Source organism: Anas platyrhynchos, chromosome 25 (assembly GCF_047663525.1).
Source record: "Anas platyrhynchos isolate ZD024472 breed Pekin duck chromosome 25, IASCAAS_PekinDuck_T2T, whole genome shotgun sequence".
Lineage (NCBI taxonomy): Eukaryota > Metazoa > Chordata > Aves > Anseriformes > Anatidae > Anas > Anas platyrhynchos.
The window spans coordinates 7,015,677-7,036,013 of record NC_092611.1 but is presented as its reverse complement, the minus strand read 5'-3'; the positions used below and the strand labels follow the sequence as shown (position 1 = coordinate 7,036,013).

The following is a 20,337-nucleotide window of genomic DNA, read 5'->3' as shown; positions in this document are numbered from 1 at the left end:
CCTTCCCTCAGCTGTCTGAAAGGCGCTTTCACTCGGAGCCATTAAGCAGCGGGCCTGCGGTGGAGATCCATCTCCCGTGCAGGAACCCAGGATTTTGGTCTGATCCCTTCAGCCATCCATTTTCCCATGTAATGCTGCAGACATTCATTAGAAGCTAATTTCCCCTCCATATGCCTCCAATATTTGTCATTTGGTTGTTCCGCTCTCTTTGCCCCAGGCAAAAACACACAGCATGAGGCACCGCAGAGCTGTTTGGCTTTCTCCTTGAATTGTGAAGGAAGGAACCTCGGGTCAGGAGAAGGGGAAAAAGCGATTCTCTGGCAGAAAACCCAACAGTGCACATGTGCGGACGGACCTTCATCCTTGCACCACTAAAGGATGCTCTCCTACCTCCTGGTCCCTACAGTGAGCCACGGGCGGGGGGCGCAGCGTACCTTTGGCCCTGTGGTCCTCCTCCTTGGGACATTTGCCTCCTTCCCACCACTTGCGCTTCAGGATTTCCAGGCGGTTGTTCTCCTGCAGCTGGAGAATGGCCAGGTCGAACTCGTCGCGGAACACGGAGCCTGCAAGAGCAAGAGGCAGGCGCTAAGGCACCGCTCCGGTCCACCCCTCGGTCCCGCGCACTGCCCTGCCACCAGCCTGCCCCGAACGCTCCTCCCGGCACCTTGGGAGCTCTCTTGCTCCGTGCCAGCCCTCGAAACCCCCTGCTCCCCTGCTGGGGCTGTCCATAAATTCACCTCATTTGCAGACAAAAGTTCTGCCTGCACCCCAAGACCCAAATATCGCACTTAAAGGAGTCTGTAGCCAGGGAGAGCTTTGCTAGGCTTGCTCTAAGGCTCCTGTTTCAAACTGGTGCACTAAAACGGCGCTGGATCCAACCTGTGTTCACGGGAGAGGATGCTCAGCACCCAGCCCCACTGCAGGCCCCGTTATTCCTGGGGCCAGAGCTGCAGAAGAAGGGCCGTGGGAACGGCAGCAGCTCTCCCGGTAACTCTGCACCATTGTCCCAGCGAGCAGCTTTCTGCTCCTCTTATCTGCTACGATTTCACTGCTTAACAAGACAATGTCAGAACAAATTTAGTCATGAAAGTACGGATTTGTACTCACGATCGGGTTACCGTGACTTTACAAGCTTACTCATGTCAGCTAAGCTCTAGTGGCTGCCTGTGCGAGGCTTCTTGCGTCACTCAGCTCAACTTTGTGTGGCTACCCGGGGTGCTCAGGGGTCAGGGACCAGGCGTCGAGCCTGGGAGACTGGCCCAAAGATCAGCGATCGTTTTTGGATAACAACCGCTACATCCTTTTCTTTGCTGCCCTGGGAGATGGGCTTCTCTTGTTAGCTCTCCTATTCGAAAGACAAAAGCCCTGCATTTGGTGGAACCTGATCAGGAGGTGAGATAGGACTGAATCGTCCCATTCTCTCTCTGTCGGGGAGTTTTAAGAACCACCAGCTGTTAAGACACTACAGAAGTTGCACCAGCATTACTTTCACAGCACTTCTGAGGTGAAACGAGAAGCACAAAACGATTCAAACCCCACTGGTTCAAAAGGGAAACAGTCAGCAAAGAGCATATATGCAGAAAATAAGCAGCAATTTTGAAACAGCTTTCACACGAATCATTTAAAGAGCCGCAGTCACGTGTCACCTGGCTCCGGACCAGAGCAGGGTCTCGCACATCTGGCCCTGAGCGTGCACCATCAGCTGCAGTGCATTTGATTTTCCTCCTGAGTTTTTAAAAAAAAAAATGACCCTGGGCAGAGCCGTGAAACGTGACCTCGGCCTTAGAGCCGGTTCAGCCTTTTCAAATGCTCCGGTCCTCTGCTGACAGCGGAGAAGGACTAGAATTTGTCTTCACTGCCTACCGACGGGCATGCCAATCCCGTAGCCCTTGGTGTCCAGAAGGCCCCCGACCTGCGTGAGGTTGCAATTGCGCTGACGATAATACTCGTTCATGGTGGACTCCAGCAGGAAGGCGTAATTGGAGTTCAGCACGCGCGCGATCCCTTCCTCCGTGCTCTTCACGAAGACGCTGGGCTGCTTGGAGTACATGTAGTTCCACATCCGCTGGTACGTCTGGTAGCGGGAGTTCTGCCGGAGAGAGGAGGCAGCACGGATAAGTGGGAGCACGTTACGGGGATGCACACCCCCAATCAGACCCTCCTGGAAAACGAGGGTCCCATTTCGTGACGGGAAAAGGGAGTCGAAACAGATCCGGTGCCTGATTCGCACACGGCTGCCTGCCCTCCAGTTATTCCAATGAGATTTAGAGGCCCAAATGTCTTGGTGGATTTGAGACTTTGTTGGCAAGGCTGGGCATGAAATGCATACCTAATCCCAATTAGTTCCATCACGTCTCTTTGCATAAATTCAGCTTGCAAAAAATACAGTTTCCGTAACTGTATCGCAAACAACCAAAATCAGCCAGAAGAAACAGCTCACGGATGGCTTCTTTAAGCCACTGAACGCTTCCCATGCCCTTGTGCTCAGCAGGCCACCAGAGCCAGACACCACCAGCCCGAAATGAGCACCGAGGTCTGGGCACAGAGTCAAAGCTCTCTGGAGTTTGCTGCTCCCTAAAATCTGGATTTTGCTGCAGAAGGGAATCGAAGTGCCTGTTCATGAGAACTGGAGGCTTTTGGCTGAATGGAGGTTGGATGCAAAGCAAGGTGCTGTAGGGCAAGGACAGCCTCAGCCTTGCCTACTCAACATGCTGCTGTGCTTGAGTCACCATCCTGACACCCAAGGCAAAGGGATCCCAGCGAACGGGGCTGCAAATGGTCTGGGAGCACCTTGCACTCATTTATTTCCCACCACCAGCTACTCCAGCATGCACCAGACAGTGCAGAGCCACAGACAGGGTTTTAGCCTTTAAAGTCTGCCTGGGAAGAACCGAGTGCCTTGTACACAGACACTTTATTCACTTGGGCTCTTCGGCTCATTTTAGATGTGTCGTTCTGCTTAGAAGCAGCTTTTTGCCAAACCCCTGAAGGGCAGAAAGTTAGGCTGAAAAGCTCAGGCTCACTTGAGATGTTTCTCAGGCTTCTTCCCAGTTCAGCTCAGACTCAGTGGAAAAGAGGAGTGGGAAAAGCTTTCTCTCTTTCTCTCCTCTTGGTATTTCAACATGTAATAAACAAATAATCCTCGAGCAGTTCTGTGTACCATCAGAGCACCGCAGAAAGGATTCACTCATTTGTTTCCCTTCTGAATCCAGGAGGGAAGCCAGACATGAAACTGGGCTAAACAGCACGTATCGAGTTTGCACATGCTTGACTTGTGTGTTTTCAGTGTCCCTGACCCCTTGCAAACTCCGCTTTGCACCAGCACATTTCCATAAGCTGGCCTACCAGGGGACTGCAAACATTTCTTTGCTTACCCAACCTGAGGGACTCTCACAGAGAAGCTAAGATCACATCAAACACGCACAGGGACGTGGAAATACAACCGCAAACGCTCGGTTGCTGAGGTCCACGCTATGCCATCGCTGACACATGGACGTGCACGGCTTTCTTACCTACGTGGTGGGGAACTCCAAACGTTAAGTCACTTTCTGAGTCTGAGCAGGAAGGTCTGCTCCTCTGGGATGAGCACAGATGAGCCTAGTCCTCCAGCATCCCAAAAGCATGCTGGCTGCTGCCTCACAAATCCCTGCCTTCCCTGGCCTCTGCTGTGCCACCTCCACCATTTACCCCATCACCACCCATGATGGAATTAGCCCCGTGCGACCAAACAGCCAGGGAGCTCCCCAAATGTCTCCTCAATGCCAGAAACCAGGCTGCAACACACCAGGAAGAGGCCTGGCAGGCTGGGGCAGCATCCAAAGCTGACCAAAGGGTGCCCTCCGCACCCCCTGCCCCGCTTAGCAGAAGAATGGGGTTTACTTGGAAGAAGGTCATGCTGGAGCCGCCGTGGATGGTGCCGTACTCGATGGCTGTCTGGTCAGCCAGGTCATCCACGGATTCGATGGGGACATCCATCCGCTGCACAGTGAGGAAGGCTGCCAGGTTGGCCGTGTAGGAGGAGATGATGATCAAGGTGAAGGCCCACCTAGGGAGAGAGGAAGAGAGGGCGGTGAGAGACGGTGAGCTGAGAATAGAAACATTAGGGTTGGAAAAGCCTTCCAAGATCACCTCGCCCAACCATCCCCTACCACCAATGTCACCACTAAACCATGTCCCCAAGCACCACGTCCTACCTTTCCTTGAACACCCCCAGTGATGGTGACTCCACCACCTCCCTGGGCAACCCGTCCCAATGCCTGACTGCTCTTTCTGAGAATAAATCTCTCCTCGTTTCCAACCTAAACTTCTCCACAGGCTGGGTCTGACCTCCATCCCCATCCCCTGCCTCCATCAGACCCCGAGGGCTGCCTTCCTTTCGAGGAGGGTTGACCTTACCAGACTCCACTGACGCAGCGTGTGGACAACGCCTGGGGGGCGATGGTGGAGCCTTGCTGCATGAAGCCCCCGACGGGAAACCACAGGCTGTTGCCGAGCGAGTACTGGTTGATGAGGAGGTTGCATCTGCCTTGCGAGCAGGGGTGGGGGCTGTACCACTCATACGGCGTCAGCCTGAAAGGAGAAATAACAGGTAGCTCAGGTAACTTGCCAGGAAATGGGGCACTCGGGTGAAAAATAGCAAAAAAAAAAAAAAAAGTTAAAAAAAAAAAAAAGAAAGGAAAGCTGAAAAGCCCTAACTCTCCTGGAAGCAGATTTTTTTTCTGAGGAGGAAGCTCTTTGCTGTCAGTTGATGCCCAGGGCTCAGAGCTGTGTGAAATGCCTGCTCTGTGATTCAGGAGCCAGAGGTTTTGTTGTGAGACTTGCAAAAGTTTTGAGAGGCTGTGCTAAAACCTGGCCAAGGGCTGCGGGGAGGCTGAAGGCCTCCGTGTGAATTTGTAACGCAGACAAGAGCAGCAATAATAATTCCAGAAGCGCATGGTCTCGATGCGGAATGGAAATCAGGCAGCTCCTGCTGTGTTCCCTGCCAGAGAAGGAGCATCCAGGGGAAATTCCAAAGCAAAACGTGTAAGACTTGGCCGAACATCATCATCAAGTAAGAACTGTCACAAAAGGTTGCTCCAAGAAGGTCTGGTTGCCCCAGGAAGGTTTGGGTCTAGGTCCCAGGGCTGGTTTGAAGCCAGGTGCTGGTGTTTCAAAGCACCACGAGCTTTCAGCACTCACAGGGATGGGACAGGGGTGGGAATCTGCAACAAATGACAGCACGTCACCGAAGTGATGGCAGCCCGGCTCTCGTTTTGGGCTGTTTTCAATGCTCGGTTCCCTGGTTGCTAAGAAAGTCGTCTAAATCCTACGCTGCAGTTCATTGTATCGCTGGTGGTTAGCAGAGCCGGGCAGCTTATTTTGGGGATACTGCAGTACAGCTGCAGGGCTGGGCCAGCTTGTGCAGCATTGCACCCAAAAAGCTGTCAGCTTTCAGCCCTGCCTCTCCCATAACCTCACTGCAGTGCTGGTTATGGAGGTTATTTCCTGAAGACTTGGTGCTGGGGCCCAGGACTGGCAGTAGGACAAGCACTGAGCTGGGACAGTGCTCTGAAGTTTGCAGGGTCAGGAGCCCCTGGAGCGCTGACCCCGGGCCTCGATGGGAGACGCGCCGCGGAGAAGCGCAAAGCACTCGGTGACATTTTTTAAGGCTGATTTAAATTAGTCATAGGGAAAATGAACTGAGAGCTGTCAGGCGAGGCTCTGCACGTCAGTTGGGAGGCTCTGGAGGGATATTAATGAACTTCCCTTTCTGTACACACTGCGTTTTGAAGGACTGACACACGTCCTGCACTTCGCATTAAGATCTCTCAACGCATTCGCTGGCATCTGCCCATCGCGGTCGAGACACGCCGCTGGGTTTCTCTCTTGCCATCCGAGAACCCACAGCCAGCAGCACCATTTTCACAGCCCCTGCCCTGATCCCGATCCCCTTCCCACTCTTCCCAGGCAGTTTTTGGCACCACGGGGGCCACGCACGCTCCTGTGCCCCCCAACCCAGCCATGCCCGTGGCCACCCAGCGCTGCCACCTGGTGATGCTCTCCCAGCAAAGTCCCCGTCCCCAGCTAGGAGCTGGGACCACCCTGCCCCTATTTCTGTGTCCCCTGAGCTGGTGGCCTTGGGGACGTGCCCACGTGCGGCCCCTCGCCACGGGGCTGGGAGCGTGACGCTAGATGGCACCGCGAGGAAAGGAAAGGCGGTGGCGGCCACATTACCGAGCAACCAAGAAGAGGACGCAGCTGACGGCCAGGTAGGCGAGCAGCATGAAGAGCCAGACGCCAGGGGAAAAGGGGTCCAGGAAGGAGAAGTAGCCAGGCTTGCGGCCCTGGAAAGGAAGCAAAAGTGAGTTTGAGTTTTTTTTTTTTCTCTATAAATCGAGCAATTCGTTCTAAAAAGGAGACAAAGAGACACACCGGGCCTGATGGTGACAGTGGCTGGGAGTGACAGAAGGGAAATAAAATAAAGAAAATGGAGATTTGCAAAAGTCTCACAGGGGTGAGACATAGCCACGAGTGAGTGCGCCCTGCAGCAGCTCCCCACTGGGATCCCTCTCCTAAGTCTATTCCCCCCCTACAAAAACAAGGGTTTTTGTTCCTCCAGGCAAACAAACAGGTGAATTGATGGAAAAGCATGAAAACCACAGCCCTCTCCTCGCTGGCAGGGCGTGCTGCACCGCTCACCTGCGGGATCGGCAAGGGGGGAGCCCACGGTCACCCACCAGGCTTCACACCACACGTGGTGGCTGCAAAGGGGCGCCCCTGGGTGCCAGCAGTGGGTGGGTGGGAGTGACAGAGTGGGGAGAAAACATCTTAATGCAAAAAAGAAAAGAAAAAAAAAAACACTTTTTGCAATATTTCTGGCTTGCTTTCTTTAGCCTTGAAATGTTCCTGCTGTACAAAACTCAATAAAATTATTACTTTTATCTCCGAGAACACGATATTTTTATCTTCGGGATGCGTCAGAATTTCCTGCTTCTACCTCAGCAACAGCACCTTGGGAAGGCACACCTTCCTCCTCCCAAAGTACCTCCCAAGCTGCACAAGGACACTGCCACCACCGAAATCTCGTCGAGTTTAGCGACGTCGGTACAAAGGGAGGATCGATTTCTGGAAGTTTCTCGCAAGCTGAACACCTCCTGTTCCGCTGGGAGCATTTCTGCTGCCGCCTCCAGCTCCGTGCACCATTCACTGGACTCAGCATTCCTCTTCTCTTACTGTCTCCTCCAAAAGGCTCCCAGCAAAAACTCACAACTCCTAACGTGGGGCTAAAAGGTTGTGTTAAGGCTGCGCAGAGGTGAGCAAAGTCAGTTCTTGCACCACAAAACCTCAGACTTCAGGGTTTGGAGCCCTCATTTTTCTGTAATCCACTGCCTCCCTCTGCTCATGGCACACGTAAAGTAATAAACAGCAGCCGGTAACAAAAACCACCTCACTGCAATTGCTGTAGCAAGCCCGGTGCCTTGGGTAGACCAAAGCATTTTAGAAGTGCACTTAATCCCAAGGCAGTGAACGATTTTCTGTTTTCACAAAAGTCCCCAGGAAACATAGACGAGTTTTGTTTCCTTACACAGAGACAAGAGGGGCATTTTAAATTCCCTTTTTTCTATAAAAAGACTGTTTTACTACTGAAATATTCCTACACTTATGCAAAAACTGAATTTCACAAGGTCTCGAAATTCTTCTGAAGACTGAGAAGTTGCTAGAAAAGGCAATAGTTGTTGCACAGAGACCTTCCTCTGACAAAAATATCTAGGATGCTGTGATATTCTCAGCTCCAGTCACCAGCTGGGACCGTAGTATCTCCGAAACCTTCTACAGCAAACTCTGCCCTACAAAGAACTCCGCCGTAACATCTCGTCCTTAAGGACGAGAGGAGCTGGAAGCTGGGATCTACAGTAGTATTTTCAGAGGTTGTGGCTTGTTAAGCCTCGTAACAAAAAGATGAGTTAGGAATTGGTGGTACAGACCTTCCCGTGCCCATTTTCGACTCGTGATGCCAACTGGGAGCCAAGGGTGGGTGTTACCAAAGCTTCTTCAGCAACCACACAGCTCTCCTGAGTGCCCCATGCCCCCCTAATCCCCTTCATCACCTAGAGCAAGGCTCGTTCCTCTGCCTCGCCTTCCACAGGGGTTTGCAGGCTCAGGAATGAGCTTGGGAAAGGGGAATCACAAGGTGGGAAGGCTCCTCCTGCCCTCAGCCAAGCAAACGGGAGCTTCTCCCAAAAGAAACCCATCTCCGAGCAGCTCATCCTTTCCTGACATCCCAAAACCAGCAGGGAATTCCCAGGCATCGTCGGCATTTCAGCCGAGGCCCCCTCGTGAGATGCTCCTGCAGCAAAGTCCCTCTCTGTAATGAGGGCCTCAACATCTCCTCCGTGTTTCCGGGGCAGTTTGTCAATAAATTATGCTCATTAGGGAAATTGCGTTGGAAGCTCGAAGTTTCAGGCTTGGCAGCGAGTCTCTCCTGTGACTTGCAGCAGTAGTAGCTCTGCTTCTCTTCAGTCATTTCCAGGCTGCTGCTACATATTCTTTTCATTCACAGTCGTGGATAAGAATAAAGATATTCTGTTCCCACGGAGGGCACAAACTCTCTCTTATCTGTCTGTTTTGAAGATGGGATTGACAATATCTGGTGTCTGTCAGATATTTTTAGCAGGTCCCAGTACAGCGTTGTTAATTGGAAGAGCTATTTTGCCTGGAATAGAAACGTTCAAAGTGCCCAATAATTGATGAAGGCCTCCCGCAGATCCTCAGAAGGAGGCAAGAGGGATTCACTCACCCTCTTCGGGGGTTCCTGGAAGTCCTCGTGCTTGGCCAGACAGGCGGTGGGTTTCTGGAGGGGGCAGATATTGGGGTCAGAGTCTGACTGTGCAGGACATGTGGGGAAAAGAGGAGGAAACCAAATGTCCTGCTGGGTTCAGCGATGCTCAGGCTCATGGCAGACACTTTGAGCTCCTTGTTTGCCCCCCAGCAGCACCAGGACAGCCTGGAGGGATTGTCTGGGGAGGAGCCGTGGCATCGGTGCCCCAGTTCTTGCATCTCCTGCAGCAGTCAGAGAGCCCCTTCGAGCCTCAGTTCACCTGCCCTGAGCTCAGCTCTTCCCGTGTGCTCACTAAATCGACGCTTTCCCATCTCAGGGGAGAGCACAGCAAAGGCTTCCAGGGCTGATGACCGAGGACCACGTGCAAGCTGGTCCCTCAATGTCCCTCAATCCCTTCCACAGAGGCAGGTGTGAGCAAAACCAAGTGCATGCTACAAACAAAGCAGGAAAAAAGCGCCAGGGACTTGCCAAGGAGGACCCGTCATCACCTCCTGCCCTCTGCAGAGCCCACCAGGATGGGAAGGCAATAAACAAAACGAGCCTTTTCTCCTCGCAGAAAGCCTATTAGAGCCCCCGCGTCAGAAATCCATACTTGATTATATCACAACGAGCGGAATTGAGAAAAATGACAGCCCCATTTAAAGCTGCCATCTTCGGTTATGTGTGATAAGAGACGCAGCGTGGTGGCTGGGCCGGGTGGGTGGGGAGGAGAAAAGGGGGAGAAAGCATTAGCAAGCGGAGTTGTATGGAAATTAAAATGAAATGTCATCAGGCTGGGAGGAGACTAGGGCACGGAGGCTACTCCTCGGCAAGCGATGCATTTGTGGTTATTTATTAGCCTCCGTCGGAGCTGTGCCGCCACGAACATACGTCAGCTGCAATTTCTGACATTGCGGAGACGTCTGCTGGGGTGGGGAAGGGGAAGGAGGGGCAGGGCGGCCGCCCACAGCTGCTCTGCATACCCCATCCTTCCAGGAAAATGGGAGCGATGAGCCTTTCTGAGTTAAATGCATATTTACCAGGATATTGAGTTAATTCTGCCCAGCTCTCAGCCCCACTCCTCAGCGCAGCAGGAGAAGCTGGGGACCCCCTGCCATGGGGGGACCCCATCAGCCTCAGGCTGTTCGGGGAGCAGGACCTCACTCGAGGTTGTGGGGTTGATCGGAGGCAGAACACACACGGGACTCAATCCCCAAACTTTAAAACCCATGTGAGAAAGTCAGGAACTTGATTATAATCCCAGCCAAGTGATGCTGGCAGGAACACCCCCGGATGCACGGGGCAGCTGGCAGCAGGAAGGGAAAGGTAGCAGGGCAGGGACAGTTGCTCACAGCTGAGCTGCCGAAGCTTAAAGGGTCTGGCTCCTTCTGATCGGTTAACTACTGATCCTAAATTCTGCACGTACCAGAAGAAATGGAATTTTAACTAGATTTTAATTACTTGTTTGTTCTTGGCAGGAGCAACTCAGCGCGGAGAGATGCGTGCGCAAGTTTGTTTATGCTCGTGCAGAACACTGCATCTCCAGCAGCCTCGCGAAGGGAGAGAGGGGGCAGGGAGAGGCAGCTCTAATTGTTTTATCCTTTTGGCTGCTATTGTTGGGTTGACAGGAGACCAGGACTGAAATTCTCAACCCATTCAGCATCGCACAAAGCACGTTGCAAAGCCCCGGGTTGGGGACAGAAGGACGTCCCGTTGCGCTCACCTTCTGCAACACCTGGGAAATGGGGGCTTGGAGCTGCAAAGCCCCTCCTGGGGGCTCCGCCCCCCCGAAGCTGATGTAGGAGCAAGGGTTTCTGAGAGCCCCCCTGCAAGGCAGCAGCACCCTGGGCACCTCCTGGTTCCCTTGAGCTGTGCCCAAGGAGGCAGCCAGCAGGGCTGCGGGTTCAGCAATGGGAACCGAAAGCACTGAGCTGACACGGGGTGAAAAAGAAAATAAATGTCCGGCACATTTGTGTTTAAATAGGAAAAGAAAATATTTTTATGAGTCATTCACTGTTCTTCTGTAACTAGGCGCGTTTGCATTGCAAATAATGGAGGGACGTAAATGGCTATAAAATAAGTCGCTTACCATATGAACTCGGTAGAGAATGCTAATTCCCAAAGTCATGAATGGCTTAGAGAAATCAATCACCTTCTCCCGCTCCGCTGTAATCGTCAGCCCTGCCACTGCCAAGTCGGCTTTCTGGAGAGAGAGGAGAGCAGAGATGAGGACCCCAAGCCTGGGAAAAGGCAGGGAAGGGGGCACAGCACGCCCAGGGCCACGCACCCGCTCCTGGAAGGTGGGTGCCCTATCCCGATGGGACGGGGTGCGTTGCTGCAGGGCAAGACGTGGCTCTGGGGAAAGCAGCAGGAGTTTTCCTGGTGATGTCCGTGCTCACCCTGCATGTATTTCACCCAGACACCCCAAAGCATAACCCACCTCGTGCTCCAGACCACTCTTTACCTCTCTGTAGCTGTGGGTTGCAGCCTCCCGCTTCCACAGCCCCCATTTAATGCAGCCACCCCCTTCCAGACAAGGCTGCTGTTACTTGCAAGCACCATAGGTAGGAAATCACAACAAAGCACCTTTATTGCTCACAAACCCCGAGCCATGAAGTTTACAAGCCTGCCAAACCCAGACTCCCGAAATTGCAGCTCCGACTCCAAAAAATTCGGAGGACTGGCGTAAAAATTTCCAGATTGCCTTGCAAACCAAATGAGATGGGGAGGGCGGGGGGGGAGAATTTATTCCAACGTTAATACCCTTGTAATATAGATAAGGAATTTGAATTTTAAATATAATATTTATTACTGTAGCTCTTTTAATGTCGGTAATTGCTTTCTATAAAAATGAAACCTCCTCCATTCTCTTATACATTTGTTTGCCTGCTTTGCAGGATGGCAATTATGCATGTGGAAAGAAAGAAAAAGGGGAGGAGGGGGGAAGAAAAGCCATTTGCACATGTTGTCCCCGAGTTTCATGAGGCCTGTGCAGAAGCTAAAGCACCATCAGGCCTGAAGACCCGATAAAATATGCGGCTTATCTCCCTGGATCCATGCCCTACTTGCAAATGCACCACTCAAAGGCAAATTTGCTGGTGCACCGCTCGTGCCACGCTCTCTGCCCCTGCTGCTCTCGCTTTCCCGAGGAAAAAAAAACAGGGCCAAGTGCCTCCTGGCTGAGGTTTGCCCGTGTCTTTCGCTCCTGCACCCCCCAAAAACCACTTCGAGGCAGATGGGGAGGACGGGCCAAGAAAAGGCAGGAGCTGCAGGAGCAAAGGGCAGCCTTACTGCAGCCTGCAGGCAGGGGGAAAGGGGAGAGAAAAGCAAGGGATCAGCAAGCCTGCCCGCTAGCAGGTGAGGGGCAGGGGGCACGGAGAAGGTGATATTTCACAGGACGGCTTTATTGGACAAGCCCTCTGCTGGATTTCTGCAATTGTTTCCCAGCAGCTATTACGGGTTCCTGGGAGGTGCAGACGGGAGTGAGTTACGAGCTGGGGAGGGTTTCTGCCTAGCCAGTTTACCCACAGGGTTTTTAAAAGGCACCAGCAATCACAGCATCGTGTGTGAGCAGTTGAGCCCTCTGTAAACACCAGGAGATTACAAAGATGGGATCAATTCATCCGCTGAACGTGGCACGTGAGGAATTTTATCTGCGGGGAAAGCCTCCAGCTTCCTAACCCTCTCCTGTCTATGTCAAAAGGCTTTGCAGGTACCCTTGTCCTGGGGAGAGCTCCGCCAGCAGAGCCCCTGGTGAAGATAGAGCTCATCCTGACAATGCCTTTCCTCTCCCAGCTCTCCAAAAAGTGCCACGGGGTGCTAAAGGATTGGGCTGAGGCACCTGGAGAACATCCCATGGGCACGGGCTGCCTGTGCTGGATGGTGTGAAGGCAATTACAGCCCATCTCCCTCTGCTCTTTCCCTGCTCAACTTTTGTCCTCCCAGGAGGCAGCAGCAGAGCCCCAGCCCCTTGCAGGCTGCTGGTACCCCCGCACGGCCCCGCTCGCCTCCTCCTTTGGCAGAGACCTGGCTGCTGGTGGCTTCGTCCGCGGCTCCGCTCCCTCGGGCTCCCTCTCCCTCTTCCTCTCCAGGCTCAGAAGCGATGCAACTTCAGGGCTGCCTTCTGACAGCAAGAAACTTTGATCTGGGAAGGGTACACGGCGCTCTCCCTGCCTGCCCAGCATCCATTTCATGCTTTCTCCTTCGCCTCCTGATGTGCACCCGACGGGTGTGATTCACCGGGGTCAGCGTATCTTGGTTACAGGCAGCGCTGCAGCCCTCGGCTCTCTCCTCCCCTCCCCACCTGAGCACGGGTAGGAGTTAGCGTTTTATAGCCTGAACAATGCATTTTGGGGAAGAAACGGGGTTTTTCTTCGCGTTTCTGCGCTCCAGCCGCGGCCCAGCTCTGGGGGAAGGGAAACCAGGAGGCGAGGGATGGGGGGAAGAGGGGCGAACGCTGGGGGATTTTCAGCCGTCGGCACAGTTGCAGCTTTAAATGTCAGCATGAAATCGGCTTAGAAGAGGACCCAGAGCATTTTGGGGGTGGGAAGAGGAGCTCCTTTAACAAAGCACCGCTCAGACAAGGCCAAAACTCGCACCGGGCGAGAGGAAAGATGTTAAACACAGAGGCTGAGCCGGGCTCCTGAGGAGGAACAACAATTAAAGCAGGCTGACGGAGGAAACTGCGGGGACTGCCAGTCCGGAGGAGGCAGCCGCCTCCTCGCTGCGGATGCTGACAAGGCTCATCTGGAGGCTAATGGTGATGAATGGGGCCTGACGTCAGGCGCAGCCCGGCCGGGAACGATCCTGACGAAATTCCCAAAACATCAGGGCCGGGTGGGCGGCCCTGCTGCAGCCCTGTTGCCACCCACGAGCCTCGAGCCAGCGGGGAGAGTCCGAGCTGCACCAGGCTTTGGTGTGAAACATGCCTGGAGGATGGCTCCTGCAGCACAAACCTGGGATTTCTTGCAGGAGGATGAGTCCCTGACTTCAACAGCACCTCGGCTCCTAAATCCCCTGGGCACACAAGTGTCTTCCTTGCTGGCACTGCCAACAGCACACGCTGTGACCAAGGGCAGGGGGAGGTATTTCTTATTCTGTTCCCTCACCCTGAGGGCTGCAGACCTGTCCTGTGGCACAGTTTGGTGGCTGGATTGCTGCACAGACTGCCCATCTGATCCAAGAGGAGCTATTTTGGGTTGTGCAGGCAGCCAGGGATGCATATTCTTGCATTTAAAACCAGGGCCAGGTGAGGGTCACTCAAAACTGCTTTTTTTTTGAAGGATGTCTGAATTCTGCCGTATGCAAAGCGACAGCCTGAAAGCCCTGGGGGCTGCCACCCTCCGTTAGAGGATCAGTAATGAGCGCAGACACCAGCCTCGGGTCTGCCTTCCCCCTGCACCATCTCTAGGGGCAGGAGGAGAAACTCTGCCCGGCGCTCCTGTGCCCTTGGCAAGAGCCAGCTGGGATGACACAGGGGGAACGGCGACCCCAAAAGCCACCCAGGGCCGGCAGGGACACCCACCCAGCTCACACCACAGCGATGTGAGCGTGCACACCATGTGCAGGACAAGATCAGCAGCACACCACCGACCTCCACCATTCCCCCCCAGCACGTTGGCAGCCCCCCGGCACACACAGACTCCCCCCTCCCTCCCTCCCGTCACCCACGCACAGCTTTTTCTCGCTGAACACCAACACCCACTGCAGGACTCTGCCAATTTTGGAAGAACTTCTCCCTCTTTTCCCCTTCCTCCATCCCCATGGAGCGTGCTCCTGCCCAGGCTGTGCTGTCCTTCAGGTGAGCGTGCGGGGGGGTGGGATGAGAGGCACCTGGAGGCCTCACAGGAAAACCCCAGCATCACATTCCTGTGGGTAAAGCCTACTGGCAAAACCACACCATCTCCTGTCAGCTTAGCTCAGTTCCCCGGGAGCAGCCCCGAGGTGGGTGACGGCAGGCGCTGTGGCTGCTGCAGGCACCCCCCGGGCACAGCCACAGCTCCTCGGGAGGAGCGCAGGGTGCTGAGCACCAGCAGCGTGCTGAGAGGCGAAATACAGGCACCGAGCACAGCCAGCAAGGTGCTCCGCTACCCAGCCAGCAAGTAGAGCCGTGCTGGAACAAAGAGAGAGCTGTCACATCGCCTGGAAAATACACTCGTTGGCTTGTAGCTGACTAGCAAAATTCATTTCGGCTTCAGGACGTGCTGGGGAAGAGAAAGGGAAGACAAGGCAACCATCGGGGAGGCAAAGCCGGGCTCCGTACCGCGGCAGGAAGAAGTGAGGCGTAATTCTTCCCGTGCTGTTGTCCCCGAAGGCTCCAAAGGCAAACAATAGGCGAGAGGAAGATTTGCTGTTCCCCCTCGTTTGCTTGTTATGGATAGCAGGCGTGCAAGGTGTCAGCCCAGCTGCTGGAGGCTGAAGTTGTCCGTGCCAGACCCAGCGGGGCTATCGGGGATGCCTGCTCCATCCCGAGAGCAGCTTTGCTGCCCTGCTCCCTCGAGGGCTAGGATCAGTGCTGAGCCGCCCTGCCCCGTGTGCACAGAGCAACCGCTTAGCTTGGCTGTTTCCAAATTTGTGATATCTTCATTAAGGAAGGGGTTTGAGTCTTTCCAAGTGACTTCTCCCAGGCTGCTTCTCCTTCTCCTGTCCACAACGCTGACAGGGTTCCCGATCCCAGTACTGCTGACCCGGACCCAGGACCTCAGCAGCTCCTCCGCTAACCCCCAGACATCCCATTCCTCGTGCTCCTCAGCTCCTAAAGGGTTTTGTGAGCGGGTCGATTGGATTCATCCTTGTGAATTTGGGTCAACAACACACGGATGTTTGTACAGAAAGCGTCTCACTCGTACCACAGCCCGCAATTAGCTGTAAGAGAATTTTCAGCACTTAGGGATGAATCAATAGCTGGTCAATCCAGAAGCAGTAATAGGAAACGTTTTTCCCAGATAGCCCATAGCTGCTGGTCCTGCACACTTCCATGCACCCTGGTCAAAGCTCACTGCATGGGAAGCTGATCGGGGTGAGGAAGGAACCCCTAATTTATAGTAATACAGCACTGCATAAAGAGTCGGGTGCAGAGCTTTCCTTTTGGGTAGGATTTGGGATGCTCTGACCCCAGTGGCAGGTTTGTGTCCTAACTAATGCCCTCTCTGTGCTCAGGGCTGCACGGAGCTGAGCTGGAGGGAGAAAAGTGCCCAAGGAATGAATCCCCTGGCAGAGGAACTGGGTGGCCAACACGTCCTCTGCTGCTTCTGCCTCCAGGTGGGATGGAAAGCAGCACGCACACGGCCAGCTCTGCCCTGCCAGGCCATGGCACCCATCAAAAACTCGCTGAAACCACCCTTATAAAGCTTCTGGAGGGCCTAGAGAGAAGAAAGCAGAGAACGCCTGTTCTCGTCTCTGATTTCTGATTCAGCCTCGCACAGATTTGCCAGCTCTGCCCTGCTGAAGCAGAAATAAAAATCCTCCTAAATAAAGCTCGAGCTGAAGGAGAAACAAATTGTTTCTCTGTGAAGATGAAGTTAAAACACTTATTGCTACCAAAAAGCACCCTCCAGGAGCTCCCATCCAACGGGGAGGCGCTGCCAGGGCCAGCAGGCCAAAAACCCCAAGGGTCTGTTCCCTTCCTCGCCTGCCCAGCTCACACATCACACCCCGCTCCTCCTCGCCTCCCAGAAGAACTGCTGCAGAAGCGTTTGACACGTAGTTGTGTGCGGATACACAGAGCGAGAGGCGGATAAAAACTGTGCCAATAGCCCTGAGCATTTGCAAACAGGAGGCTCCTCACCAGAGGAATCTCAGCTGGTGCCGAGCTCGCGCTGTGCCAGGAAGGGTGACCCAGGAGGTGGCACTGGTTGAATGGGGACCTGAGCACGTATCCTGCACCTTGCTCAGCCCCAGAGGTGTCCCAGCTGGCTTGGGACACTCAAACGGAGCTGCTAAGGGAGGAGGGAGCATCAGCCAGGCCCCCTTTGCCTGCTGGGGGAGAAGCAGAGGGATGCTGGGGGGCATCATGGAGAGATGCTCGCCCTACAGGGATGGGATCGGGTTCTTGTTCCCCTGCTTTGCAGCAGGACACGCTGCTGATGTAAGGGTAATGATAGGGAGGTTCGGGTGCTCCTCTGGCACAGCGCTGAGGATTATCACAACCACACCTCCCCGCGGAGCTGCCACCAGCTGAGAAGCTGTCACCGGGTCCTCGCAGGCACGGCGGTAATGACAAGGCAGCGCGGAACCCAGCGAGGAAGGATCGGTTTAAATGGCATCAATCTTAATGTTAGCTTTGGCTATGCCTGTTTTACTAGGGATCTTGGAGCATTTCATCAACTGTGTTTAAGCTCCGGGGAAGGAGCTTAAAGGACCTTCAGCTGTGGAGGAAAACAAAGAGCAGGGAGCGGGGCACAGGAGCAAGAAGTTGCCAGACCCAGCAAAAGCAGGTGGCTCTCGGGCTACGTCACTGCCACGGAGAGGAATCGTGAACAGAGCTCGATCCATGCACAGCGAGCAAACAAAAACTGCTCCTCTCCAAAAACAATACCGAAAGCTGAGGTGCTGAAATGAACCTGCCCAAACTTTTCTGGGTAGAAATGGGATTCTTACCCCCTTCCCTCCCTGCTCAAACAGTGCCTTTTTGCAAGCTTGCTTTGATTTCTACTGCCCACCCTGCCGGTACCTGCACATTTTCCTAATGTCAAATTTCCATTATTTTTTTTTCTGCTGTGAAAAAAAAATAACCAAACACCACTCGGTGTCGAGCCGGGATCTGAGTGCAGGCAAAGCAAACAGCCTTGAGAGCGCCCAGGGGCCCTAACACCCACCACGACTTTGCACACTGTCACACTGACACAACAAATGCATTTACAGAGCCAGGAGAAAACACTGAAGAGGGATCCTCTGGTCAGAGCCTTACACGCAGACGAAAACCCCCATCCATCCTTAGCCTCCTGGAGCACTTAATAAAGCGCCAGGCTTTGCTGTAGCCAAGTCCCACTGAAGCACGGCTAAAAGGAGCTGTTAATTCACTTACCCGAGCAATCAGCTCCCCGACCATCCCTGTCCACGTGCCGTTTGCCTCGGGGACTCCGTACACACCGTCACCAACCAGGTGGATCTTGTAGTTGAAGCGCAGGATCTCGGCCAGCTCCTTCAGCATGTCCACGCAGAAGCCCTCGTAGCGGTCGTTGCCTTCCAGCTCCTGATGGTTCCACTTCAGCATTAAGTAGGGGTTTTCCTGCATCGAAACTGGGCAGCTGTCATTCCCATCTTAGCCGGGGCGTCCCGGCAGCACGGAGCAGCGGGGAAGGGGCTCCCTGCCCAGGCTGGGATGCAAAAGCTCTGGGATGGAGCACCTGGGATGACTTTTCCAGCTCGGCCTCTCTTTCAGCAAACTTAGTGGGATGTAAGGGAATAATGGCCAGAGCGCTTCGGGGTTTTGAGGGTTTTCCAGCAGAAGTGTTGGAAAAAGTCATGGGTACCAGCCCAGCTCCGGACAGGGAACTTCTATAAGGGTAATTGCCTGGATTGCCTGTACCTGTGAGGTCTTGGTTCATGAAAGTTGCACCCATCTTAGCCAATTTTAGTAATTTTTATGGGGAGCTGGGACAACTGTCCCTTCCAACTTACCAGCTGTACACAGAACAAGAACATCATTCAGAGATGAATGTAAAATGGCAACTTATCCCCATTCCAGCCCTCTCCCCAGCTGCTTCTGAACTCATCAAATATCATTTCCATATGAAACATCAACTTGAGTTTAATTACACTGTCATGAATTGTCCTCAGTGCTGTAATTAGAGATTTGATCGTCTGTTCTTTATGAAATCAGTGTGCAACACTGCATGCTGGGGGCAGAGGGGGGTAGGAGGAGAGAATAATACTGCAGCTGATTGACACCCCCAAGCACCGGGCTGGCGACGAGCTAATGGGAACTGTAGGTGACCCCCTTGCTTACCAGGATGGTGGTGACAATGAGCGTGGTGTTGAACAGACTGTCGGAGATGTTGGAGGAGAAGATCCTGTTGTCCATGCTGAGTCCTTCAGAAACGTGCCAGTGGCCGATCTGGAGAGAGAAGCAGCACGATAATGGAATTTACAGGACAAATCACTGTACACTCCCACCATATGGCTCCGGTGACTGACAAGCATCCGGCTGGCCCTGTAAAAGGTATTTATGAACACTCCGTTACTGAGCATACAGATCAGGATCCTGCTCCCTTATGCCCCCTAGAAGAGCCTTTTATTGTCTCATTTGTAGACCTGCAGCTGAGAGAGGCCAGCTCGCTCTCCCCGAGACCCTTTCCTCTCCCTTTTTCCTTCTGCAGAGCCTCTCTGATCCCACCAGGTCCCAGCCCACCCCTTGCTGAAGAGCTGGCCCAGCCAAAGTGCTCCAACACCACTGAAGCGTGGCTCAGAGAGGTGGTGGCTGACCCCAAAACGCACACGTGTCTTCACAGCTCCTCCATGAACGTGGGGCTCAAGCAAATCCTTTCCTGGTCAGGGCTCCAGCAAGGAGCTCTGAACATGCTGCCAGCACCCCTGGGGGCTGCACCCAGAACGGGGGCGCTGAGCCCCTGATGGGGGATGGAGGCACGGTGATGGCTGTACTGGAGCAGGTTTTGGGCATCCTGGTTGCACGGTCAAACTGCAGGGCAGGACTCATCTCTGGGAACAAGAGCCTCAAACTGGGGATTTACCAGTCTCTTCTTGGACAGGGGGCTCGCCCAGCTCTGCACCAAGGTGCTCACCTCCTGCAGCGGCTGCTGAACACAACCCCCTCTGCTCCACCTGCCTCTGAGCCTGGGAGCAGTCACAAACATTGCCTCGTTGTTTTTTCCCCTCCTAGACTTCACAAGCAGAGATTAGTGACAGATTAACTTTAATTTTAACAGCCTTCGCTCTTCTCTGACTCCTCCCTCCCCTGCTGGCACATTGAGACTAATTGACTGCCTCCTCCTCTGACAGCGCAGTGGCTTTGACCTTGCTTTGAACACAGCACTGAAGCCAAGCACTGCCGTGTGTCAGGGTCCTTCCACCCCATCCTGGCTTGTTTGACTGTCCCCTCGCAGGGTGACAGTGCCACTAATTGTCTCCTCGTGCTGATCCACATCTGAAGCTTGACGTGGCAGGAGACGGCGGGGATCCTCAGCTCTCCCCCTCTTCCTGCAAGACGGATGTCAAGGTGATTTTAATCATCTCTAGCTACGGATAAAGAGCCTCTGGAAAACAGAAAACATATTCATCTGCTGAGCGCGTTAGGGGATAATCAAACGCTCTGCCCAGACGTGGTTAAGATGGTTGTGGCGTTAAGGCTCGGGACTAGGACTTAGGAGCTTTTAGTACGCGGGAGTTTTTGGTGGAGGCAGTGATTGGTCTGTAAAAATACAGCGGGTGGAGGAGGCCCATAGCAAAGAGGTAGAACAGCTTTCGAAGCTAAAACGACAGCGTTAGCGCAAAAATAAATAGATAGAAACCAGCCAGAAATAAACAGGCTGAAAAATCCCAAGGAGGGCTTCCAAGGATGGGAGGAGCTGAAACGACGATGG

General features: G+C 53.8%; 1 protein-coding gene across 4 annotated transcripts in view; it reads right to left on the bottom strand.

Moving 5' to 3' along the window:
• GRIK4 (glutamate ionotropic receptor kainate type subunit 4) overlaps window positions 1–20,337 on the bottom strand; it is a 160,656-nt gene that overhangs the window by 4,302 nt on the left and 136,017 nt on the right. For 3 of the 4 annotated variants that reach the window (XM_038167658.2, XM_072027785.1, XM_038167660.2), the window contains 8 exons: window positions 18,747–18,854; window positions 17,823–18,026; window positions 10,887–11,000; window positions 6,214–6,323; window positions 4,396–4,569; window positions 3,880–4,045; window positions 1,864–2,089; window positions 435–563 (listed from right to left, as the gene is read on the bottom strand). In XM_038167658.2, coding sequence (XP_038023586.1) covers window positions 435–563; window positions 1,864–2,089; window positions 3,880–4,045; window positions 4,396–4,569; window positions 6,214–6,323; window positions 10,887–11,000; window positions 17,823–18,026; window positions 18,747–18,854 — 1,231 coding nt within the window. The remainder of the gene's footprint in view (window positions 1–434; window positions 564–1,863; window positions 2,090–3,879; window positions 4,046–4,395; window positions 4,570–6,213; window positions 6,324–10,886; window positions 11,001–17,822; window positions 18,027–18,746; window positions 18,855–20,337) is intronic. The other variant, XR_011804958.1, reaches the window with a different exon arrangement.